General features: G+C 39.7%; 1 protein-coding gene across 2 annotated transcripts in view; it reads left to right on the plus strand.

Annotated features, from left to right (window-relative positions):
- The first annotated feature begins 8,724 nt into the window (after positions 1-8,724).
- The window catches only part of TAX1BP1 (Tax1 binding protein 1), a 58,647-nt gene continuing 39,999 nt past the window's right edge, over positions 8,725-27,372 (plus strand). For both annotated transcript variants that reach the window (XM_066238602.1, XM_066238603.1), the window contains exons 1-4: positions 8,725-8,869; positions 16,875-17,040; positions 21,673-21,775; positions 26,277-26,464. In XM_066238602.1, the coding sequence (XP_066094699.1) occupies positions 16,882-17,040; positions 21,673-21,775; positions 26,277-26,464 (450 nt within the window). In that variant the 5' untranslated portion in view covers positions 8,725-8,869; positions 16,875-16,881. The remainder of the gene's footprint in view (positions 8,870-16,874; positions 17,041-21,672; positions 21,776-26,276; positions 26,465-27,372) is intronic.

Below are 27,372 nucleotides of genomic sequence, written 5' to 3' on the forward strand. Positions count from 1 at the left end.
GAAGCTGGAAACGGGGAGAGACAGTCAGACAGACTCCCGCATACGCCCGACCGGGATCCACCCGGCACGCCCACCAGGGGCGATGCTCTGCCCCTCCGGGGCCTCGCTCTGCCACGACCAGAGCCACTCTAGTGCCTGGGACAGAGGCCAAGGAGCCATCCCCAGCGCCCGGGCCATCTTTGCTCCAATGGAGCCTTGGCTGCGGGAGGGGAAGAGAGAGACAGAGAGGAAGGAGGGGGTGGGGGTGGAGAAACAAATGGGCGCTTCTCCTGTGTGCCCTGGCCGGGAATTGAACCCGGGTCCCACGCATGCCAGGCCGACGCTCTACCGCTGAGCCAACCGGCCAGGGCCATGGATCTCTTGAGATACAGGGACATCATGGGATGTGGTTGGAAACCAGGTTAGTATCCATGGGATGTGCATGAATATGAAGATGGATTTGTCTGTCTAGAGTGCATTGTGCTGATCTTCCAACCTGTTTCGGTGTGATGGGGCAGCATCCAGAATGCAGCGGGGTAAGGAAGGGTGGGGAATGAGTGAGCAGAACAGAGACAATTCTTTGTAGAAGTTTGGATGTGAAGGTGAAGACCAAAGGCAGCAACAGCTGGAAGGAAATATAGATCGAAGAAATTTTTCTAATTTTTTTTTAGATCAAAGGAAGAGTTTTAAAAAAATTAATCAAGAGAGTCCTGAGCATGTTAAAAAGACAACAGGAATGGTCCATGGAGATGGAGGCTTGAATGTATGATAAGGTAGGGTTCCTGCGGAGGCGGGAGAGGGTGAGATCTGCGGGGGTCTCAGCCTGACACTTTGATTCTGCCTTTGTTAAAAGTAAGACTTTAGGGCCCTGGCTGGTTGGCTCAGTGATAGAGCGTCGGCCTGGCGTGCAGGAGTCCTGGGTTCGATTCCCGGCCAGGGCACACAGGAGAAGCACCCATCTGCTTCTCCACCCCTCCCCCTCTCCTTCCTCTCTCTCTCTTCCCCTCCCGCAGCCGAGGCTCCACTGGAGCAAAGATGGCCTGGGCGCTGGGGATGGCTCCTTGGCCTCTGTCCCAGGCGCTAGAGTGGCTCTGGTCGCAACAGAGCGACGGCCCGGAGGGGCAAAGCATCGCCTCCTGGTGGGCAGAGCGTGGCCCCTGGTGGGCGTGCCGGGTGGATCCCGGTCGGGCGCATGTGGGAGTCTGTCTGACTGTCTCTCCCGGTTTCCAGCTTCAGAAAAATACCAAAATAAATAAATAAATAAATAAATAAATAAAATTAAGACTTTAGGCCTGACCAGGAGGTGGCGCAGAGGATGGAGCGTCGGACTGGGATGCTGAGGACCCAAGTTCAAGACTCTGGGGTCGCCAGCTTGGGCGCGGGCTCATTTGGTTTGAGCATGGGCTCATTTGGTTTTAGCAGGAAGCTCACCAGCTTGGACCCAGGGTCGCTGGCTTGAGTGGGGGGTCTCTCGGTCTGCTGGAGGCCCGTGGTCAGGGCACATGTGGAGGGCAGTCAATGAACAACTAAGGTGTCGCAATGCACAACGAGAGGCTAGTGATTGATGCTTCTCATCTCTCTGTTCCTGTCTGTCTGTCCCTGTCTGTCCCTCTCTCTGACTCTCTCTCTTTTTTTTTTTACAGAGACAAAAAGAAATAAAAATAAATAAATAAATTAAGACTTTAGAAGATTAGCTTAGTAACATTTTCTTAAAATAACTTTTACTAATTGTATAAACCGTTGGTATGCAAGTGACAAAAAAAGTAAAGGTATGTGATGAGAAGCCTAGAGGGAAGGACCTATTGACGTTAAATACCTTAGGAATTCAAAGTGCTGTGCTGGCTATTACTTTTCTCAGTAAGATAAGGAAGAGGTTAGAAACTATGTACATGCCAGTGACCTCTCAGTTGCACAAGGAACAAAGAACACTGTTGGGGCCAGGTGGGGCAAAGGTCTTACTAAAGTGTAAATCTTTGCAGGCTCTGTTTCTTAATGTCATAAATTACATAGTTCCCCTTTTTCAAAGTCCAAGCAACTTCCCAAGACACTCAATTTTAACATCAAAGTTTTGCCTAGTATTCCCAGACATCACCTTTAGTGATAGGGTAGGTGACGAACACAGTGTCAGTAACACGTTATAAGAAACTGCACTTAATTTGCAAGATTGAAAAAGAAATCAAGCGAATTTAGGGTATTGAAAAGAATGTTAATGAAATGATAGTCCACGGACTCTGAGTTGGATAAAGAAGGAGGTATTAAAAGAAGAAAGCTTAATGTATTCGAGTTCCTGCTGAGTTTGAACAACAGATAGAGCAGGTATATTTGAATAAGTAAGCTAGAAGAATAGAGTGTTTGTTGTCAAAGAGCAGGATGTTTGATTTTGAAGGTGAAACAGTTACAGGTGATGACAAAGTCCAAGGTATGATCATGGAAATAGAAATCTGCAACGGAGTGGAGGAGATTATTAGAGACAAGGGATTCAAAAAATGTCAAGTTCCAGATGTTGGCATTTTCATTTTAATCTCATCCAAGTAAACATGAGGAGCTTGGCATGGAGAGGAGGGCGGGGCACTAGGTGACACTCTCCAACAAATGAGGAAGAGTGACTTGGACATCAGCAGATGACGGCAACAAGATGGGGAGAGGGGGCTAGAACTGATCATCATGCACCTCGAAGGAGTAGCTTTTTTTTTTTCCTTTTTACAAACATCCGGAAAAGTAATGGTAGAGAAACAATAAGGGGAAAACAGTATGTTAGACCATCTTCTAACCTAGTGTAAGAGAAAACAAATAACCTTACATCACAGTGTTTTGGATTCTCCTATGTATCCAAAATCTACCATTATTCAAGTTTCATCTTTAAAAAAACAACAACTATATTCTTTAGACAAAGGTTTACAGATGTGTCATTTTTAAAGGAAAGAATCGTTTCTAGCAAAGGGAATCTTTTATACAAACTCTACAGAAAACCACTGTTCCAAAATATGAGAAAGGCTTATTTTGCCTGCTTTGAAAACCTGTAATATTTTTCTAGCATGCCTATTTGAACTTACTGTTTCTAATTTTCAACCCATGTTGTACTACCTAATTGTCCCATTTTTGCCCTTTTAATTACTTTTTCTACATAAGCCCTTTATATTTTCAAATCTGGTTAATCTTTCAAAGATTAGAGTCCAGTTTCTTTAACAAAGTCTTGCTAATTCCAAAATTAATTATTCTGTATCAATCCTTCTCTCTACCTTACTTCTCAGAGTCCATTTTCTACAAATTCACTGTATTATACCATCTTGTAATATCTTAACTAGATTTAAAGCAGCTTCAGAAGAAAAATCTATGGTTTATTCTTTGGTTCTCTAGAGCAGTGGTCCCCAACCCTTGGGCTGAGGACCAGTACCGGTCCGTGGGCCATTTGGTACTGGTCCGCAGAGAAAGAATAAATAACTTACATTATTTCCGTTTTATTTATATTTAAGTCTGAACGATGTTTTATTTTTTAAAAATGACCAGATTCCCTCTGTCACATCCGTCTAAGACTCGCTCTTGACGCTTGTCTCGGTCATGTGATACATTTATCCGTCCCACCCTAAAGGCCGGTCCATGAAAATATTTTCTGACATTAAAGCGGTCCGTGGCCCAAAAAAGGTTGAAAATCACTGCTCAAGAGCACCTAGCATAACCCAGAGCACACAGCAAATGACAGAAAAGCCTTTATCAAGCAGCAGCATGACGTAGTGCAAAAACCTACAAAGTTTGGGAGTCATAGATGATTTGGGTTCAAGTTTGGTTTACTCTTTTTATGATTATGGTGTTACCTAGAAAAATCATAGGTCCAAAATGGCGTCACTTGTGCTAAATGCCCATGATACCAAACATAGACATAACACCTAACCTAACTGTAGTTTTAGACTCTCCCAGAAGTGGCATTTTAAACCAATCGGTCTGAAATGTCCTGATCCACACTAGCGAGGTAAGATCCATACTGTCTGATAAGATCCTCTGTCTTATACTAAGGGAAGGTGTCCTTGTCGAAAATAAACCATTCTTAACTTTTTAAAAAAGTATTGATTGATTGATTTAAGAGAGACAGGAAGAAAGAGAGAGAGAGGGAGAGCTACATGGATTTGTTGTTCCACTTATTAATGCATTAAATTTTTGTGTGTGTGTGACAGAGACAGAGAGAGAGAGAGACAAGAGAGAGGGAAAGATAGGGACAGACAGATAGAAAGGAGAGAAATCAGAAGCACCAGTTCTGCATTGCGGCACCCCTTAGTTGTTCATTGATTGTTTTCTCATATGTGCCTTGACCAGGGGGGCTACAGCAGAGTGAGTGACCCCTTGCTCAAGCCAGCAACCTTGGGTTCAAGCCAGCAACCTTAGGCTTCAAGCCAGTGACCTTTAGGCTCAAGACAGCGACCATGGAGTCATGTCTCTGATCTCACGCTCAAGTCAGTGACCTCACGGTTTCGAACCTGGGTCCTCTGTGTCCCAGTCTGACACTCTATCCACTGCGCCACTTCCTGGTCAGGCAATGCATTCATTGATTGACTTTTTTATGTGCCCTGGCTGGGGCTTGAACCTGCAACCTTGACATATTGGGATGATGCTCTGACCAACTGAGCTACCTAGCCAGAGCCCCACTCTTAACTTTTTAGCCCCACCATTTTCTGCTTATAAAAACCTTCCATTCTACTTGCCAGATGAGATGCTGCTCGAATCATGAATTGTTTAATAAAACCAATTAGATATCCAAATTTACTTGGTTTCATTTCGTTTTTTAACAACGGGCAAGTTATTTTCTGAGCTCACATTCCTCTGCCAAACCTTACAGGGTGGCTGTGAGGAGGGGAGATGCTTATACCCAGCAGACTGCCTGGAAGGCACTGTAATAATTCCACAGATAGCAATTATTATTTTTTGTTAACAATCTTCTTACCTGACTCCTTTGCCCAAGTTCTTACATTCTGCCTTAAAGTTTCCTTTCTTTCTCTTCATCAAACCCCTTCTAACTTCTAACAGTCTAGGCTTACCCACTTCAAGAAAACTGGCTGGCCTGACTGGGCAGTGGCACAGTGGATAAAGCATCGGTGTGGGATGCTGGGGACCCAGGTTCGAAACCCCAAGGTCGCTGGCTTCAGCATGGACTCACCAGCTTGAGCACAGGGTCACTGGCTTGAGCGTGGGCTCATAGACATAGCCAAAAGGTCTTAAAGCCTAAGGTCACTGGCTTGAGCCCAAGGTCACTGGCTTGAGCAAGGGATCACTGGCTTGGCTGGAGCCCCCTGGTCAAGGCATATACAAGAAAATAAACAATGAACAACTAAGGTGCCACAACTACGAGTTGATGTTTTTCTTCTTTCTCCTTTCCGGTCTGTCTGTCCTTGTCTGTCCCTCACTCTGACAAAAAAAAAAGAAAAGAAAAAAAGGTGTACTTCTATACAAGCCTATATTAAGTTCTCCCATCTCCAAATACCTTATTTTATACTTCATTATTTTATACTATATTTTATACTTTAGTTTATACATTTTCATGAATTCATTTTTCTTCCCTTTGCTAGCATAAGTTCTAATAGAGCAGCAGTGTCTTTTAGATATTTTCCCCAAATATCTAAAATACAGGATAAGCAGTATGAGTTAGGTTAGGATGACTGCCTAGAAATTACTTGAAATTGTCATTGCTCCAGAAATATCATCAGATGCTGAAATATTTACTTTGCAATACTTCTTTGAACAGATCTATGATTTCTTATTCGCTATTTTGAAGTCCAAAAACCTTTGAAAATAGTTGTGTTTTTTTTTTAACATTTGGTGGCAAAACTTCTCCTGACCTGAACTCATTTGTCAATAAAACATGACCTGAACTCATGGTGGCCAAGTGGCAAAACCTGATCTGAACTGAAATCAGGTTACATGCTTGATGTCTCCTACTTAGTAGTGTGATATTCATAACTTTTCCTGAAGAAAATATTAACTTGATTATGGAGTGCTGCCTAAGACCTTCTGGGATGTCATGTAACATAAAATATACCTTTTATTTTTAAAGATTTTTTTTTTTGTATTTTTCTGAAGCTGGAAACAGGGAGAGACAGTCAGACGGACTCCTGCATGCGCCCGACCGGGATCCACCCAGCACGCCCACCAGGGGCAATGCTCTGCCCACCAGGGGGCGATGCTCTGCCCCTCCGGGGGGTCGCTCTGCCGCAACCAGAGCCACTCTAGCGCCTGGGGCAGAGGCCAAGGAGCATCCCCAGCGCCCGGGCCATCTTTGCTCCAATGGAGCCTTGGCTGCGGGAGGGGAAGAGAGAGACAGAGAGGAAGGAGGGGTGGGGGTGGAGAAGCAAATGGGCGCTTCTCCTATGTGCCCTGGCCGGAAATCGAACCCGGGTCCCCCGCATGCCAGGCCGACGCTCTACCGCTGAGCCAACCGGCCAGGGCCTATTTTTAAAGATTTTTAAAAATGTTTATTTTATTGATTTGAGAAAGAGAGAGAGAGAGAGAGAGAGAGGAACATCAATCTGTTCCTGTATGTGCCCTGACCATGGATCAAACCAGCAACCTCTGTGCTTCAGGGTGATGCTCTATACCAGTGGTAGTCAACCTGGTTCCTACCGCCCACTAGGGGGCATTCCAGTTTTAATGGTGGACAGTAGCGGAACAACCAAAGTATAAATAAAAAGATAGATTTAACTATAGTAAGTTGTTTTATAAAGATTTATTCTGCCAAACAGTGAAAATCCGACATAAAGTACTTGGTAAGTAATTATTATTATATGCTTTAACTTGCTGTAACTCTGCTTCATAAATTTTATAAAGTACAGTTACTTTCCTACTTCATAAATCACCATTACCGTGGAACTGGTGGGTGGTTAGAAAATGTTACTACTAACAGAGATACAAAAGTGGGCAGTAGGTATAAAAAGGTTGACTACCCCTGCTCTAGTCAATTGAGCCAACCGGCCAGGGAAAAGTATACTTCTTTTAACTCTAAGAAGTACAGACTCTTAAAATCCATTTGCCCAAAGGTTTCATATAATGGACTGTGGATCCACGTCTTATAGGCATAGTATGATGCTATTCATATAATAAGCTCATTAAATAAATTTAATTAAATACTGAAACATTGAAAAAAATTCAAGGGATCATTATTAATAGGATTAAAGCAAATTAATGCTTTCTAAACGAATAGGAAAATAAATTCTACAATTTCAAAAAATTATTTAAAGAAAAGTAAAAAAAAATACCTGCATAACAATGTTTTCCAATTATGACTTTCAGGAAGCATGTTGTTGTTTTTCTTATTCCATTAACTGAAAATTGGTGATTAGAAAATACAAAGAGTGATACCTCTGAAAAATTGTGCTTATAAAGTTCACTGCTATATTTACATTCAAGGGACAAGTATTTACACCACTAGGAGATTGCTACCAGTAACAGCAGTGATTATTGATATTATCATACTGGTTTTTTCATCTGTAAAATAAGGAGGTTCAGGCCAAATGACCTGTAAACGCTCTTCTGAAATTCTATGATTAAGTAGGATACACCGACAAGACCAAGTTCAAAGATTTCAGTTCATAGTAAACGAATCAAATATGGAGTCATCAAATATGGAGAACCCATTATTATGAAAGGTATTGTAATCTTACCATGTGGATGTGAGGATGAAAGGATATGAGAGTGTTTTGTAGTACGTACTGCTCTTAGAAGGTGCTTCAACGTTTAACGTGATCTAATTTATCATCCTTTCTTCCCTGGTGATACTGCACATTTTATCAGGGTTTTATGGCAGGCAACCCAGGAATATATTGATTGCATGGAGTTTGGATTCAAAGTGAATGCCTACTACAATATAAGAAAGTAAGATACACCAGTGTTTTTCAACCAGTATGCTGCGGCACACTAGTGTGCCGTGAGACATGGTCAGGTGTGAGTATAAATACATTTAGATACTATATTATTAACTATATGTATAATATGTACTGTGTTAGAGTGTCATTTTGGTAGGTGGTGTGCCCCAGGATTTTGTAAATGTAAAAAATGTGCCGCGGCTCAAAAAAGGTTGAAAATCACTGAGATACACAATAGCCAAGTGAGTTTATAAATTATAATTGCAGAGTATACCGGACAAAATTCACACACACAAAATGACGCAGATAACAAAAGCAGTTAACTCAGAGGAACGCGGGCAGAAAGAGGCCACAGTGGGGAATACAATCATAGAGCATTAGAACTGAAAAGCTCCCAGGAGACAGAGCTATCTCAGAAAATGCAACCGCGTCAACAGGAACAGGACTGGACCAGGAGTTGGGACAGAGTCCTAGCCATGGGCTCGCTCCTTCGCTTCTATGGTTCTATACCTTCTGATCTATAAAACGAGAGGATTCGCTTAGTCAGGTTTTAAGATATACGCAGTGACGTGGTAATAGTTCATATACCTCGGGCCTAGCCTTTCCACTTAACCGAAAATTTACTTAACTTTCCGGTAAAGAAATAATCAAAAAGTCAAAAATGCAAATTCAAACAGATCCTGTTTGGTTGCGATTAGGTTTCAGAGCGACAACAAGGGCGAAGAGAGGAAGAGTTGCCTGGCCGAGGGAAGAGGCCGGCTCGGACCGCTACGGTAAGCTGGGTGGCCGCCTGCAGCTGGACCGGTCGGGGACACCCGGGCAGCGAGACGGCGTCTCACGGCCTAGACCTGCCCAACCCGCGGTGGCGGAAGGGTTGGGTCTGTGGGCGGAAGCGACGTAATGCCAGCTTTGGACTCTAAAGGGGGGCGGGGTGTAGCCGGTCGCTGGAGGCTGGCGGTGGTGGCGGAAGAGGCTAGGCGGTTGATGGCGGCTCGGGCTGGGAAACCTGTGTGAGGCTGCTTGCTCTGTCCGGAGCCCCTCACTGGGTAAGCGCCTTCCCCGGCCCCGTGCGGGGCGGACCCCAGCTGGAGCTGTTGGGGGACTCGGGAGACCCCCCTGCAGTCCGGGGGCCTGGCCGGTCTCTGGCATGGTCTCCGTGGTGACGAAGCAGCTGAGTGACGACGCTTTCCCGGTCGGGGACATCTTTACTTCCCGACTGGGATTGGGACAGAGGGCGGGCGAATTCGGTTCGCAGCGGAGTTGGCGCAAGGCGCCGGGAGGACCGGGCTAGGCCTTCCCAGTGTGGGGGCGGCGTGTGGGGCGCGGGCTCTTCGGCGGGGGGCGAGGGACGCGGGGGGCGCCCCAGAGGAGCCGGGCCTGCCCGAGCCGCACTCTCGGGGGAGTGGTTCGGGGGCCGCGTGTGTGCCGCCGGCGTCGGTAAGTGCGGGCGGACAGCGAGGTCGGGTCCGGGAAGGGCGCTCGGGGGTGCTGGCGCCGAGTGAAACCCAAGTGTTTTGTTTTGAGTCGCCCGTGGGGGCGGGGCGGGGGCGGGGCCTGCGGGCGCCGCCCACGCCCGGGGCCGGGCGGGGTTCCCGGCGCTGCGGCCTCACCTGGGTGCGGAGTGCGATAACGCTTCTCGCCGTCAGTCTGTTTGTAAATGGCCCCTCGTCCTCCCAGGGACCTTAACGGATCTTCCGGGGAGGGTCTCGTCTCTCTGTGGCAACTTTTCTTCATTTCGCAAATGCCCCCCCACCCCCCACGCCGGCACCGCGCAAGGCCGCAGTGTGTCGGCGAGTCCCGACTAGTGTTCCTGGCTTTGGAAAATCATTGTTTGAGAAGGAAGGGAAGTGAGTTGCGTGACTTACCCTATTGATAGTAGCTTTGTGTGAAAACACTGTGGTGTTTGACATTTTACATATATTAGGTTTTAGGTTTCACAGAGAAGTAGTTGTGAATTAATACTGTCAGAGATTTAGATGGGAAAATCTTAATTTTTCAACTCTCTGCGTTCAGCTAGTTGCAAAATTTCTATAAACCATGCACGAACAGTTATTAATGATAATTTGGGGGCTAAATTCCAAAATCATTTAAAAAGATTATTTGATGAGCCTGTTAATCTAAATATGGCTTAATTGCCTTCAAAATGCTCTTCAGGTGTAAGGGCTGAGGACAGTCCTTTTGGTTTTTAGCAAGGGTGGGCTTAGGTTAGACCCTACTTCTTACTAGGGTTTATTTGTTTTTTTATTTGTTTTGCAACTTCAAAGAACACTTTATTGCAGTTTTTGTTTTCTATCGATAGTTGTCGCTTTCTAAAATTGCACACTTCTGTGTACAATTATGGCTGCAGCCATTTGTGTAGAATTAACTAGTAAATACCTTTTCCTTAACAAAATAAGAGTTATTTAGGAATTTTAAGTTTCAACTTTTTTAATGTTAACTATGAAAGAGTCTAATGATGCTTTTCCGTACTACTTTGGGGGAAAATCTCTCAGGTGAAGTTTATTGGATTGTATTCTTTTGCAGTTTGGGTGCTTTTAAGTAAAATTTTGGCTGTGTGCAATTATGGCTGTTTAAAGTTCATTTTGCTCCATATAAATCTTTAGTAGAAGAAAAAAATATCCTCCCCTCTAATATGTATGTGGGCCAAGATTGTAGCTTTTTAGAAACCAACTTTTAAAACAATCTAAAAAGTAAAAGGTGGTGTGAGTGACACTTGAGCAGGGAACTAACGCACCTGTAAGCTCAGGAGATAGACTCCTGGAAGAATGCAAATGAACAGATTGGGCCTTTTTGTCTGCCTCCCAGAAAGATTGCTAGTAGTATTTTTCTGTTATGTAAATCAGCTACTAGTCTTTGAATTACATACAGTATGAATAATTGGAAACTATTCGAATGTCAGATACTTATTTTCTTCAGATATTTCTCTGCCCTAGAGGACTAAGTTTGGAGATAATTTTAAAAGTTCATTTTTTTATTATTATTAAATTTTTTTTTTTTGGTATTTTTCTGAAGTGAGGAGTGGGGAGGCAGAGAGACAGACACCCACATGCACCTGACCAGGATCCACTCAGCATGTCCACCAGGGGGTGATGCTCTGCCCATTTGGGGCATTGCCCCGATGCAATCAGAGCCGTTCTAGTGCCTGTCTCAGCGCCCAGGCCAACTTTGCTCCAATGGAGCCTTGGCTGCGGGTGGGGAAGAGAGAGATAAAGAGAAAGGAGAGGGGGAAGGGTGGAGAAGCAGATGGATGCTTCTGTGTGCCCTGGCAGGGAATTGAACCCAGGACTTCCAAACCCCGGGACCGATGCTCTACCATTGACCCAACTGGCCAGGGCTAAAAGTTTGTATATTTTTAACTGAGGATATTTTAAAACGTTTGCTCGGTTTGTCAACCACTACATGTAAATGTGTTTTCATTATTAACCTCTGTTTACTCTGGTTTTACTTCTATTATGGATAGCATGAAAATATGTGTATTTTCGAACATACACAAAAGGAGAGCAAAGTTAAAAAGAACTCTGTTTTGTTTATCTTGTTTTATTACCTCCTCTAACACATTTTTTCCCCCCTTGAGTTTTAAAATCAAATCCAAGACACCAGGATATTTCACTTATAATTAGTTTAGCATGTTTAACTGGTAAGGATAGAAAAAATACAATCATCAAAATCATATTATTACACAGAACAAAATTACCTTATTTCTTATTAAATTTTAATTGTTAGAACTGGCAAATTATGTAAAATATTTACTTAAATTATAAAATTTAATTTGATTATGCTTAATGCATAGAATTTTTTAGTATGGCTATTTTCTACTTTATTTGACTAGGGCTAACATTTTTTGGGCTAGTAAAATGAAATGATTATCAGGAGACACTGGAAAAATATTAAGATCTGTTGGGGCTTGAAGAAGTTCGAAGAGGAGGAAGTAGATATTAAAGATAACATTGAAGCGTACTATTCTCCCCAAATTTATTTCAGTTAACTGAGTGCCCACTGCCTATTACTTACCTTTTCCCTTAAATATTGATGAATCCCCAGAATAACAAATTGACTTTTAGACCAAGGACTTTATAGTATTGAGTTTACAACATAACAGATATACAAAACTCTAGAGATGTTAAACTTTAGGGCAGGGGTCCCCAAACTACGGCCTGCGGGCCACATGCGGCCCCCTGAGGCCATTTATCTGGCCCCCACCGCACTTCTGGAAGGGGCACCTCTTTCATTGGTGGTTAGTGAGAGGAGCATAGTTCCCATTGAAATGCTGGTCAGTTTGTTGATTTAAATTTACTTGTTCTTTATTTTAAATGTTATATTTGTTCCCGTTTTGTTTTTTTACTTTAAAATAAGATATGTGCAGTGTGCATAGGGATTTGTTCATAGTTTTTTTTATAGTCCAGCCCTCCAATGGTCTGAGGGACAGTGAACTGGCCCCCTGTGTAAAAAGTTTGGGGACCCCTGCTTTAGGGAATGTATCAGGAAACACGGAAGAGGGCACCTCAGGCAGCATGAATATGCATTTCAGACCTTGTTTCCCAGCCAGGTGTGACTGGCCCTTTAGTTCTGAAATTTTCACTTAGCCTTAGCTTGCATCTTAAGGTGCGCATGTTCTGGAGATGTGCTTGAGAGAAGGGGAGGAAACATTGGTAGGGTAAAGCTGCTTGCGCTTCCTCTGTGTCTAGTGGCTATATTTCTTCTCCAACTGAGATGCAGTCTGATCTTTTTCTCAGTATGTTAATGAAGCTACACTTCCCAAGCATTACCACAAGGTGATGCAGTGACTTTGCACATTACTTCTCCACTGGGGTGTGTGTGTGTGTGTGTGTGTGTGTGTAAGAGAGAGAGAGAATGCTTAGTGTATTATTAATCCACTTGTGAATCATCTTGGTACATCGATATTCTCAGTGACTGTCAATATTTTTACCAGCTTGCCTGCCTTTTCACCCCCTTCCTTATCTGTGCGAGTGAAGCACAAGAACTGTATGGGAGTTAGGAATTTCATTTTACTTTTTAAAATGGGTTGATTCATGTTGTAATTACATTCAGGTTATATTTAGCCATGTTAACTTTTTTACGACTAGAAGATACTGGAATTTAATTTTAAAAAGTAAGGTAATAACAAGTTTAATGACTTGTAAACTTTCTATAGTTCTGATGACATTGAAAGTTTTTAAAGGGTTGTAGTGTTGGAGAAGGATTAATAAAGGTTATTAATAGGATGATCAGAAATCATTTTACTCGTCAGATTTATAGACCTGCATATGTTTAAAGTCTGATGTTAGGGGTTTTGTATTCAAAATTTGAATTTGGGGGGGAGAGTTTAAAGTGAAATATGTTGATATATTTATTTAAAATAATGAAAATAATACATTTATATATACTAGTAAAAATTCAATCATTTTAGTTAAAAGTCTTTTTTTCAAACATCGCTCCTGAGTATAGACTGAATTGTGTGGGGAGGACTTTCTGAGCTGTTCAAGCATATACACACATATTTTCATGTTACTTTACACCTTACATACTTCAGTGAAGTAAAGTGTAAGGTTGGGTTATGAATTTTTTAAAAAAATTTTGTTTATTTTAGAATGGGAGGGGAGAGAGAGAGAAAAAAGGGGAGGAACAGGAAGCATCAACACCCATATGTACCTTCACCAAGCAAGCCCGGGATTTTGAACCGGGGACCTGAGCGTTCCAGGTTGATGCATTTATTTATTCACTGCGCCACCACAGGCCAGGCGGATTATGAATTTTTAAATCACTATTGTTAATTGAGGTTAAACAAAAGTTTTCACTCCACTGCCTTGTGTGTTACGTTTTAAGGAAAAGTTTTCTTAAACCACTTTTAATTAAAAATATGGGAAACCCATTCTAAACTAGCCTTACTTTCTCCTTACTGAATATCTTCCTCAGATAAACTTAAATGTTTACTCTCTTAGTAGAAAAATAATACTGATTCACTGCCTCATTTTTGGTAGTTGTATCTGTTAGAAGTTGATTCAATTGAATTAGCTATATAGTTTCTCTTATTGGTATCCTATAGTGAACATTTTTTCAAAACAGGAACCTAGGTGGGTCTTTATGAAGCCACTGACTTGAAAAGAGATTATTAGTGACTTCATTAGCATCATGACACCCCCCTCAGCCCAAATTAGGCAATTCAAAGAGAAAAAGTAATAGAACTAACTCTTCACTTATTTTAGGCAGTGTTCCCAGTTTCTATAGGTTCTACTTTAAAAAGAATTTTCCTGAACGTTTTGGGTTACCAGCTGGAGGATGTTGACATTCAAGTGTTTCTGTGAAGTAGGTTGTTGGTAGTAGAGTGCTTTTGTTAGTGCAGAGGCAGGGGAAGATGGCTACTGAATGCACTCTCTTTACCTCTGAATCCTGGCCAAACTCGGGTGGGAGAGTCGAACAGCCAGCCAGCCTGGTGTTCCACCAAAGTGGCTTGCAGGTTCAGGATCGACAGTCTGTTTATGGGATATCTAATACATTGTTTTAGTAGAGCAGAGAAGCAGAAGAAAGCGCACAAAAGTGGGTATTTTCTAAAGTCCTTGTTATTTCAGAACCTTAAAATTACACCTTAGTATTTCAAGCAGGTCAGCAAACAGTGGTAGAAGCGTATTGTCTTAGATCTTACTAGCAATAAAGACTTGTTAAAATATGAGTAGAATTTACATCTGTGCTTGCCTTGTAGAAACTTCATTGATTTGTGAAGTAAATTAGATTAATTTGGTTAGCAAAAAGTCTTGCTCCAGTTTTCCCCATTATTACAGATAGCCCTGTTTTGATGACTCAGAAGCAAGTGCTATAGGGTCAGTGCTGTAGTTTCAGTGCACTGTGGGATCACTAATTGTACTGAGTCTGTGGCAAACTGTATAGATAGCTTTTTTTTTTCTTTTTTTTTTTTTTTTCCTGAAGTAAGAAGTGGGGAGGCAGAGAGACAGACTCAGGCATGTGTCTGATGGGGATCCACCTGGCATGCCTACTGGGGGCGATGCTCTGCTCTGCTGGGGTGTTGCTCTATTGCTACTGGAGCCATTCTTGTACCTGAGGCAGAGGCCTTGGAGCCATCCTCAGTGCCTGGGTCAGTGGAGCCTTGGCTGGGGGGAGGGAAGAGAGAGAGAGAGATAAGAGAGGGGGAGGGGTGGAGAAGCAGATGGGTGCTTCTCCTGTGTGCCCTGGCTGGTAATCAAACCCAGGACTTCCACATGCTGGTCCGATGCTCTAACACTGACCAACCGGCCAGGGCTGTATAGATAGCTGTTTGAAGTAAATCTTCAGTTGTATAATTTTTTTCAAAAGTAGAGCACAAGAAACATTTAGATATTGTAGGTTTTTATAGTCTACTTAAACATTTATCTGCTGTCCAGTGCATGGTGTTCACTAAGCCACTGAGCGTTTACTAAATCTGAATTAGATTTTTTTATAGTATGTATTTCATGTAAAAATACATACCTTTATTTTTAATCAATAACTATATGGAAATTAATGGGGAAATGAAAACATGAGTCATTGAACCCAGAATGAAAGAGTAGAATCAGTATAGGTGGAGAGGAATGAACAGGCTGAACTGTTTTAAGGAGACCAGCTGGGCTTTTATATCATTTGAGTGATCTGAAGAACCATGTACCAGAAGCCCAAGAAGGCGGATGCTGGGTCTAGATATCTGCGGAATAAGGGGAAATGGTCATTGAGGCTTAGGTGGTTGGGGGTTGGTCAGGGGTCCCCAAACTTTTTACACAGGGGGCCAGTTCACTGTCCCTCAGACCGTTGGAGGGCCAGACTATAAAAAAAACTATGAACAAATCCCTATGCACACTGCACATATCTTATTTTAAAGTAAAAAAACAAAACAGGAACGAATACAATATTTAAAGAACAAGTAAATTTATTTTATTTATTTATTTATTGTATTTTTCTGAAGCTGGAAACGCGGAGAGACAGTCAGACAGACTCTTGCATGCGCCTGACTGGGATCCACCCGGCACACCCACCAGGGGCAATGCTCTGCCCATCCGGGGCGTCACTCTGCCGAGACCAGAGCCACTCCAGAACTTGGGGCAGAGGCTAAGGAACCATCCCCAGCGCCCGGGCCATCTTTGCTCCAATGGAGCCTTGGCTGCGGGAGGGGAAGAGAGAGACAGAGAGGAAGGAGGGGGTGAGGGTGGAGAAGCAAATGGGCGCTTCTCCTATGTGCCCTGGCCGGGAATCGAACCTGGGTCCCCCGCACGCCAGGCCGACGCTCTACTGCTGAGCCAACCGGCCAGGGCCAGAACAAGTAAATTTAAATCAACAAACTGACCAGTATTTCAATGGGAACTATGCTCCTCTCATTGACCACCAATGAAAGAGGTGCCTCTTCTGGAAATGCGGTGGGGGCCGGATAAATGGCCTCAGGGGGCCGCATGCGTAGTTTGGGGACCCCTGGTCTAAGTAGTGGTTCTTTGTCCTGACCACATACAGGATTAAGATTGAGAAGATGCTAAAAGAAAAATGCACACATGCATACAAACATGCCCACTCCCACTTCCAGAAAGTCATTGTCATTGTCTTTTTTTATTGTTTTAAAGATCCCTAATGATTCTGATGTGTCGCCAGGGTTGAGAAACACTGATTGGGGATCATAAACATGGGTGAGGAATGCCGCCACTGAGAGATTAGCATTTGTTACAGGAGCTAACAACCTGGGAGAGGGATGGAGTGGGTCAGGTTAGGGAGGAAAATAATGAAGTTAAGTGTCTAACACTGAAGCTCTTGGTTGCAAAAGAAGTGAAGGGCTAGGCTGTTCAAGAGAGTTGATAGTTGGGTTTTGAGTTTGGTTTAAATGCTTTTTAACCCTGATGTAACTTTGAGTCATGTTGGAAATTATATCCCAATTTGTCTGTTTTCACATTTAATCACATTTTTAAGGAGTTCCAATGTTAAAAATTGTGTCTTCCCAAAAAGTATGACATGTAAATATCCTTGTTTGCATTTAATAACATTTTCTGAAGTTGAAAGTTTTTCTTAGCTGATTATCATTCAACTTGTTTGATTTACTTGTTTCAGATTCACAATGACATCCTTTCAAGAAGTCCCACAGACTTCCAATTTTGCCCATGTCATCTTTCAAAATGTGGCCAAAAGTTACCTTCCTAATGCACACCTGGAATGTCATTATACCCTAACACCATATATCCAACCACATCCAAAAGATTGGGTTGGTATATTCAAGGTAAGAAAAACTTTCTGCATATTTCTTCCATCCGGGTATTCTCTTTCCTTTTAAGCAGGTTGATCAGTAGCTTATACTAGTTTATACTAGTTCTGTCCATTAAGGGTCATTTCTGTAAAGGGGTCATTTTTATAAATGTCAAATGTAGGACATTGGCATTTGTAAATGTAAACATTTTGTATTTAACAGTGGGATCGTATACAACAAATGTTGGGAACTTGATCCAGGCTTTCCTAGGATGAAAAGATTCAGCTTCACTTAAGGTTTTGTGACAAGTTTTTCAGAACCTTTTTTTTTCTTCAGTTTTCCTATCTTCTTCATTTCTTAGCTGAAAAAAAAAGGGAAGACTAGAGCAGGGAAATGAGATAGAGGGAAAGGCATTCCTGACAGGAACATGGTCCAAGGAAAGGCACAGAGGTGACAGTGTCCGTGAGGATGAGTCGGTGTGTCCAGAACACAGGCTGGACTGAGGGAGCCGGGTGCCGTCAGGATGGACTTGAGCTGCTTCTGTCCACGAAGGCCCTCAGGGTTAGGCCCAACAGTCTGCAGACTTTTCTTACTGGCAGTGGCAAGTCTTTGTAAATGCAGGTATGTAGGTTGATATGTGATAAATTGTACAGTATTTCAAAAAAATGAATCTTTACCTTTTTCCTTCAGACTACTTATTTTTCATCTTTAGTTAATGGCCTGTTGCCTAAGCCAAAAGCTTGTGACTTCCCTTTTAAATCTGGCCAAATGCTAATTCTGTCTACTTGACTGTGTATTACAAATTTCTGCATTTTTAATATCACGGCCCTAGTTCATGCCCTCCTTTTCTCTAAGACTATGGCAGCAGATCACTGTTTCTCTGCTTTTATTCCTGCACCCCATCTGTTCCTCAAACTGCTGTGGAAACTGGAATAGAAGCTGAAAATCTGAACATACCTTCCTCTTGTTTGAAACTCTTAATGTTTTATCTATAGAATAATGCCAAGACCAAATAACTTAGTGTGCTATGTAGGGCTCCTTTATATCAGTGGTCCCCAACCTTTTTTGGGCCACGGACCAGTTTAATGTCAGAAAATATTTTCATGGACTGGCCTTTAGGGTGGGATGGATAAATGTATCACGTGACCGAGACAAGCGTCAAGAGTGAGTCTTAGACGGATGTAACAGAGGGAATCTGGTCGTTTTTAAAAAATAAAACATTGTTCAGACTTAAATATAAATAAAATGGAAATAATGTAAGTTATTTATTCTTTTTCTGTGGACCGGTACCAAATGGCCCACACACCAGTTCCGGTCCGGGGCTGGGGGGTTGGGGACCACTGCTTTATATAACTTGATCTACAGCTTCATTTCTTGTGATTGCTTGTTTCTGCTGCTTTGTTTTGTTTTGTTTTTGCTTTGGTAATGCTAAACTATTATCTCTTAACTTGTGCACTCCAACGACATTTTTTATAAGCAATACATAAATGGATAAAATTGTATAGAATACCCTTTTCATCTTTTTTGCGTGGATGAAACTTTAAAACTGAATAGGAAGTTCAAGCATGTTGTAAAAATTTCAGGATATACAGGAAGACTCAAGGAAGAAAATAAATCATGTTTTAATGCTACTACCTAGCAAAAACCATTGTTAACATATTGGCATATAGCTACATATAACTAAATAATGATTGTACACGTGTTGTATGTAATAAAATATACAAACATGGTACTAATGCATTGTGGGAGTCATTGGAAACATTTTTAAATGTTTATCATTAAACAGTGTTTACTAAAAAACTTTCTCTTATTTTATTTGCTTGCCCACTTATTTCATAGGGTAAGTTCCTGGATGTGGAACCTACATGTTTTTGGAATTGCATGCTTTTAAACACTTCATGTGTACTGCAGATTACCTTCTCTAATGACTTTGGTATGATTTTGACAGGCAGTCAGGGAGAAGTGTCCAGACAGTAACTATAAGGGGAAGGGATGAAAGTGTGTGGTATGCTTGAGAAAGCGTTAAGGAATTTGGTATGCCTGGGAAACCAGTTTCAGAAGATGAAAGGGAAAGTTTGGTTTGGATCAGGTTTTGGATTGTTTTAATATTTGGTTGAGGAGTAGGAATAAATAGTTTTTAAGCAAAGAATAGTGAAAGGGTTTAGAGGTGAACTTTAATCTTGCCATGCTGAGTAAGAGAAGTTGCAATTAGAGAACAGAGTCAGAGAGAATGTTTATAGACTATTCTAGTTTTCTAGGTGAGATAACAAGGGCCTAAAGTAGAAAAGAAAATCAGTTATAGGTAATAATCCATAAGTAGAATCCATTGAGTTTGTCAGCACTTAGTTAAATGAATTGGGACTGCAACTCATTCATGGCTTGAGCATAAGGAAGAACAAAGTCATGAACTAAGTTGGGGAGGGCTTGAATACGGAGAAGATTTGGTCTTGCTTCTGTGGAAGACTGTTGTAGGGAAGAATTCCAAAGTGAGTATCATTTGGACAGGAAATTGGAGGTGGGTGGTGAATAGGAAGGGAAGAGGACAAAGGATGCACACGTGGTTTTGGGTGCATTACTGAAATGAATAACTGACCATGAGCCTGGTTGGATAGGGAAATGAGTGAAGTCATATAAGGGATACAGAATGGGTTTTATTTATTTTTCAGTTTTTACTGTTTCTCCATATTGACTGGTTTTAATTTTAACTAAAATATGTATATGTTTATTACTTTATACTTTGCAAAAATTTTAATCAGAACATTATAGTCCCCATTATACAGATCTGGGAACTGAGATCTGAAGAGAAATGACAAACTCAAAGTTATTAAACTTAGGAGCTGATATTTGAACCTCGTGTAAACTGGCATTCAAGAATTATTCTCTGACTGTTTGGTTAAGTTGAGAGATCTGGTAATTCAAAATAAGCAACAGTCTAATAAGTTCAGTATGCATTTTAAGGCGTGATATAATTGAAGTGAAAATACAGGAAAAATGTAAAACTCTACCTGATGCATTATTTTTATTATGAAACCTCACATGAGTTGCAATAAGATATTTTGTCACACTGTATTTGTTTTATTGTTGTGTGTGTTTATGAATTTGATTTGGTCTTAGTTGTATAGGTTTATTAGCCTAAGGAAATTTACTTAACATTTATGCTTAGTATAAATTAAACTACCTTATAATTAAAATATTTTGTATTACACTTAAGGTCTGTAAGATTTTTTTAATCTTTAGAAAGGAGTCTTGCAGTTCTCATGTTTCAGAGATACTACTCTTGAAGAAATTGGGAGTGCAAAGTAATTGTCATGTCCAAAGTCATGTAGGCGCACAAAGCCAGATCAGTTCTTTTCTCACTGCATCATATTGCCAACCAGATTGCAAAACAAAGCAAAACAAAGGAACAATTTTAACTTCTGGTGCGGAAGTGAATCTGAGCAATGATTTTGTGCCTAAATATCGTGTTTCAAGCTTCTGTTTTCTTTTTCCTTGTTTCTCCTTTTCATATTTTTCTTCCTTCTGTTACTTGTTTTCTTGCCTTGGTCCTTCAGCCCTGTCTTCTTTTCTTGTTTTCTTTTTCAATGGAATTTATTGTGACATTGATGAACAAAATTACATAGGTTCAGGTGCACAATTCCATAACATATCATCTGTACATTGTAGTGTGTATTGACCACCTGAAGTCAAGTCTCCTTCCATTACCATCATTTTCTGCTTTAAAAAGATATTCTCCTGTTGTAGAGGAAATTATAATTTTAAAAAACTTGAAACAAAACAGAAAATTTAAAAGATAGAGATGACCAGCAGCCCCATATATCCCTACCTAATAACAGCAGTTAGCTGTGTAAATGTCATGATCACTAAGTTGATAGTACTACTTCCTATTGGGTTGTGACCTACAGTTTGAAAACACTCTTAATTCTGACTTAAAACATAAACTACTCATATAAGTTGCTTAAATTCTTGCAGCTTCAGTATTTTGTAATCTGTAATCCTCGGTGCCAATCAGAATTATAGAATGTACTTATACTCTAACATGGTGGGTTATTCATTATTTCATGTAATATTACTGACAAATAGATTCTTAGTGCTTGCTTAAACATCACTTATCCGTATTTAATACAGTACCATTGTCCTTCTAGAAAAGACAGACATATATAGTGCATACATGTAAGTGGAAAATGTTTGAGATAGGTTTATTTGTATATTTAAGCATCTTGGTAATAATGTCCTTTTTATAAAGTTTACCAATTGGCTGCACGCATGACTTACTAAAAGATGAAAGGTTAGAAAAGTCAGTGGGTTTAAGAGGGCGGGGTCTAATTAAACACTTAAATATGAGGCATAAAATAAAGTTTTAAAACTTGTTTAGTGAAATCATATTTTAACCAAATGTAAGTTCTTATATTTGATACTACGATTTTCCTTGAGAAATTGCATTTTAATACAGAGTAGAAACTTGACTGTTCAATTTATATAGATTTTTATAGCAATAGGTTATAGCTTAATAAAAAATCATAAAATTTGACATGCTTGTTAAAATACTGTGATTTGTAAATATATCAACCTGTATGTTTAACTTGAGGATGCAGTAAAAACAATAGCTGTAAGAGATCACTCTAATACTAAAATGCTCACTAATAATCTTCATGTTGTTTCCGTTAGGTTGGATGGAGTACTGCTCGTGATTATTACACGTTTTTATGGTCTCCTATGCCTGAACATTATGTAGAAGGATCAACAGTCAATTGTGTATTAACATTTCAAGGTAAGAATTGAAAACTGCAGAATCTGATGAAATTAGGTAATTTATTATTAATAAAAATGTATAACCATTGTAATTATTCTACTTAGGCATATTTATACCACCGTTGAATTCATTAGTATCTTTTTTTAGCAAAAGTCATAAAGTAAATATCTACCATAGGTCACATGACATTTTATGTAGACATTGCAATTTTTTTTAGCTTGTTAACTTTCATTGAAGAGTTGTTTCTTACCAGCTCTTTACTTTTGATAGTTTCTTCCCAAATGAGAAAACAATGCTATTACTGTTATTAGAATAATATAACAAATTAGAGGTGACAAAAATACAGGGGTGGGCAAAAGTATATATGTTTACAATTGTGAGTATGTAAAATGGTTTATTGTATTACTATTTATTGTATTATTTTTCATAAACCAATGTAAACCTGCTTTTGCTCACTCCTGTATTCTGCATAAAAACCACAAAGATGATTAACAGGGTTTATAGAGTAGTTGTTCTGTAGGGAAAGTTGCCTATAAAATGGATATACATTAAGTGAGTTATGTAAAATTTATTCTTGTTTTAGCTTAGCATTATGTACACTTTTTTTAAAAGTCTTATTTAGAAACCTATTACAGAATTTGCAGCAGAGTAAATTTAGTATTATAATTGTACTGGCTTTGGGTTGTATTAAAGCAAAATCTTAGTTTTGTTTATGCCCTAGATTCCTTTTGGTTTAGTGAAGTTAATGGATTCTGTCTCAGTATAATATTTTAACACATATAAAATGCACAGAATTGCAGAGGAAACCAATAATATTCCATTGTATGAACATAAAAACATTTCCTTGTGTACTGTGTCAAGAAACATATTCCGAGGATAAAATTTGTACTGTAATATAGGCAAAGATTTAGGTTCTCTGTTTTAAGGTTTAAGAAAAGTTACGATTTATATGGGTAGTTTATGTTTTAAGTCAGTCTTTTTTAAAAATAATCAAATTCAAGTGTTTATTAGAACTGATTTTATTATTGTGACACTTGTTCTTAAAAGTCATGGGTTTATTTCCAGTCATTTTTAATATGATTAGTCTTGTAATAAATAAGTTAACTTACTGACTGTATTATATTGACTAATGAATTTATTAGTGACAGCAAAAAGTTTAAATGCAGTAAATAAAAAGGAGAAAAATATCCAGCTTATTTCTATTTATACTTTAAAAGCATTTAGAGAGAGCTAAGTATAAATACAGTAACTTTCACAAGTTTTTGAAAATGCATCATGTTAATTTTTACTTTGAAATTCAGAAATAGAAATGTCTTACCTGCTTAAAACCTGTTTGTTACATTAAAAAGGCAGGGTAGAATCATGAAAAACTTATTTTAAACTTTAAAAAAAATTTTAAACACAATCCAAATCACTTTGTTCATTTTATAGATAAGTTATGAGAATTGAAAAATGCAAAACAGAACAACTAACAAAAATACATAAATAAGTTTTCTTAAAGAATCCTTATTTGTTTATTATAATAAACAAATAAGGATTCTTTAAGAATCCTAGACTGATTGCTAATGTCACAGGCTATAAAATTTGACTTGGAGCTTGGTTTTTACTGTTTTCTACTTTAAACTAAAAATAAGGGTAGTGGCTACTTGCAAAGTTACTGAGCCATAATAGGTTCATTGGTAGATATTAGGAGTTCTTAAAACTTAAAAAAATACCTTGCCAGAAGAACCGCTGTATTACTCTTTTAAAAACTTTATATTTTAAAATAATTTTAGATGTAAAGCTGCAAAAATAGTACGTAGAATTTCCTTATATTCTTAACCCAGCTTCTCTTAATTTTAACATCTTGCATAACTATAGTACATTTATTTTAAAAACCAGGAATTTAACATTAATATAAGAATACTTTTGACTAAAGTACAGACCTTATTCAGATTTCACAAGTGTTCCTAGTAGTGTTCTTTTTTTCTGTTCCTATATTCACTCCAAAATCCCTCAGTGCATTTAGTTGTCATAGATTCTTAGTCTCCTCCAATCTGTGACAGTTCCGTGTTCTGTCATTGTCTTTTTCATGACCTTTTTGTTTTTTGATATATGTTCCTTTTCTTTGTGTTTTTCTGATGTTTTGTGATGATTACATTGAGCTTATATGTTTTTAGGAAGAATACCATGGAAGTAACGTTGTACCCTTTCCAGTGTGTTGTATCAGGGAGTACTTGATGTCCATATATCTTATTACTGGTGATACTGATCTTGATCACTTGGTTAGGGTGGTGTCTGTGGGTTTTTCCACTGTAGAGTTAGAATTTTTCTCTTTGTAATTAATGAATATTATAGGGGAGCTACTTTGAAACTAAGGAATTATTTTTCTCCTCAAACTTTTACTCATTTTAGTATCCATCACTGGATCTTGCTCACAATTGTTATATTTAGAAATAGGTTAGGAAAATTCCCCTTTTCCATGGACTCATGGATATTTATTTTATTCTGTGAAATCTAATACGATCATAGTTTTGTTTCTCAGATTGTTCTAGTTTTCTCTGGTCATGGGGTCTCCATCAGATGGGCTCCTTTGTTTTTTGACATTCCCTTCCCACTTATTTTTAAATGACTTCCTTTTCCTTTCAAGCACTGGAAGGTGTGCTAGGCTTACCCTTGTATTTTCTCTGCCTCTCCCTCTTGTTTCTAAAAACAAAGGACAACTTTTTTTTTAAGAATGAGTTCAAATTAAGTAGGTAATCATAATAATGAGACCGAACATTTTAAGATATGAAAGAATTTCTGGGTAGATAGTGACATCCAAGTTAAGGTTGGATTTGAACATTTTTGTATGTTCATTTCACAGTCGTTTAATGCATCCTTTATACACATCATTCTGGGGTGGGAGGTTCCAAAATTTTTATATTTCTGATGTCTTTTTTATTTTTTTATTTTTCTGAAGTTAGAAGTGGGGAGGCAGTCAGACTCCCACATGTGCCTGGCCAGGATCCACCCATCATGCCCACCAGGGGGCGATGCTCTGCCCATCTGGGGCATTGCTCCTTTGAGACTGGAGCTGTTCTAGCACCTGAGGTGGAGGCCTTGGAATCATTCTCAGCGCCCGGGCCAACTTTGCTCCAGTGGAGCCCTGGCTGTGGGTGAGGAAGAGAGGGATAGAGAGGAAGGAGAGAGGGAAGGGTGGAGAAGCAGATGGGTGCTTCTCCTGTGTGCCCTGACTAGGAATCGAACCCGGGACCTCCACACACTGGGCTGACACTCTACCGCTGGGCCAACTGGCCATGGCCTAAGATCTTGATATAGACTATAAAGGATGTGTATAATGAATAGTCACAGAGTATTTGGTGGAGCTCTTTTTTTTTTAAAGACTTTATTCATTTTAGATATGGGAGAGAGAGAAGGGGAGAAGGAGCAGGAAGCATCAACTCCCATATGTTCCTTGACTGGGCAAGCCCAGGGTTTCGAACCAGTGACCTCAGCATTCCAGGTTAACACTTTATCCACTGAGCCACCACAAGTAGGCGGTGGAGCTCTTTTTTTTAATGTAAAACATATCATGGGAGCTTTGGAGAGGAGGTAAATTAATTTTGACCTAAGATAATCCAGCAAAATTTAAAAGAGAAGGTAATAATTGAGTTGAAGAAAGAAGGGACAAGTATTGAACATACATTGTTTGTCAGAGAATGGGCTAGACGGTATACACGCATTATCTGTAGATACTTTGGAACTCTGAGATAGATGGCTTTGTGTCTGTTTTACAGATAAGAAACCCCGGGGCTCAGGGAGGTTAAGTGAATAATAGTTAGTGGTACAGCTGGAATTCCAGAGTAAATCTGTAGTTCCACAGCGTAGTTTTGTTGTACAGCATCAGTGGACCTCATCCTCTTTTCTCCACCACACGGTTTGTATGTGTAGCATGTTCCTTTTTTTAATATCTTCCTTTTACATGTATTGAACTGAGGGAAGATTTCTTTAAATGGCATATTCTCACCCTTATTTCTTCTGGATTTTTATGCTGGTACTTCCCTTCTCCTCTAACCTCCCTGTCATTGGAACCTACATATTTGACACTCAGATTAGTTTTGCTCTTAAGACTAGAGGATGCTCTGGGAATGTAAGTTTAGACATAAAATAAGAAAAATTTGGGCATGTTAAAGGAAGAAAGGAAAGTCTGGTTTGATAATTTATGAATGATAAGAGGAGAGACCTATCTTAAATGCCTAGAACAGGGTCAGGAATGGGAGGAGATGGCGAGTATTGTTAAATCAGATAACATTTATTATAGGAAGTTAAATAATTTTTAAAATGATTTTATTTGTTGATTTTAGAGAGGGGATAGAGAAAGAGAAGAGGCGGGGGAAGGAGCAGGAGGCATCAACTTATAGTAGCTGTTTCTTATATTGTGCCTCAACAGAGCAAGCCAGGGTTTTCAGCTGGCGACCTCAGTATTCCAGGTCGACGCTCTATCCAATGCACTGCCACAGGTCAGGCTAATAATTTTGGTTTGTTAACTTCCTCCTAGGGTATTACCTCCCAAATGATGATGGAGAATTTTATCAGTTCTGCTATGTTACCCATAAGGGTGAAATTCGTGGGGCAAGCACCCCTTTCCAGTTTCGAGCTGCTTCTCCAGTTGAAGAGTTGCTTACTATGGAAGATGAAGGAAATTCTGACATGTTGGTGGTGACCACAAAAGCTGGCCTTCTTGAGGTTGGTACCAACAGTGAGCTAGTGATTTATAGATAATTTTAAGAACAGAGCATCTAAGAATGTGTTAATTGGCATTTTAAGAATTTTCAGGTTATGGAACAGTATAACCTAAAAAGCAAATGATTTAAACTAAAATAATAAAGTTAGCAGGTTATTTTTGAAATACTTTAAAAGCTTCTGTCACAATTATATTGATTTCACTGTGGCAGGGGCTGTCCCTAGGGCCTATCAGTATTTTGTGCATAGTAGATGTGCAGTAAATCACTATTGAAGGAATATTCCCTCACTGTAATCTTTCTTCTTTGGTGGTAGCCTAGTCAATTAATTGTAGAATAGTGCAGCTTTAGCGGGTGAAGCTGGAGGGAAAGTGGTATAAAGCAGTAAATCTGTCATTGGATGTAAACTTTATTTTCCTGTACCATGAGCAAGCTGGATCCCAAATGTGGCGGTGAGTCAGGGAAGCAGCCCAGTCTCTTCAGTTTGGAGTGAAGATTTTTATAATGATTTTCTTTCCCCCGTCCTCTGATCAAATGAACAAGCTTGGATTAACCATAATTAAAAAAGGAAAGGTGAAAAGCTTCTTCCTATTAATTGCATAGTTTGGAGTCATTGTATTGGCTTCAATAGAAGTTTACTGTGCAGATGTCTAATAATGCTTTATATCTTAATTTTTAGTAGTTATTAGTAAGAAAATGGAACAATATTCTTATTTCAAGATAATTCTTAATATCTTTACCCTAAACCTAAGTACTAGAATGTTACATTTGCATTTCTATGGAAAAACAGCTTCTTTAATTGATTCAACATACAATATTGGTTAATTTACATTCACATTTAGTCTGTGACAGGTCATTGCTTTTTCTTAAGCGTCAGATGAATTATATATATATATAAATGTTTTATGTCTC

The sequence above is a fragment of the Saccopteryx bilineata genome, chromosome 7, assembly GCF_036850765.1.
Source record: "Saccopteryx bilineata isolate mSacBil1 chromosome 7, mSacBil1_pri_phased_curated, whole genome shotgun sequence".
Classification (NCBI taxonomy): domain Eukaryota; kingdom Metazoa; phylum Chordata; class Mammalia; order Chiroptera; family Emballonuridae; genus Saccopteryx; species Saccopteryx bilineata.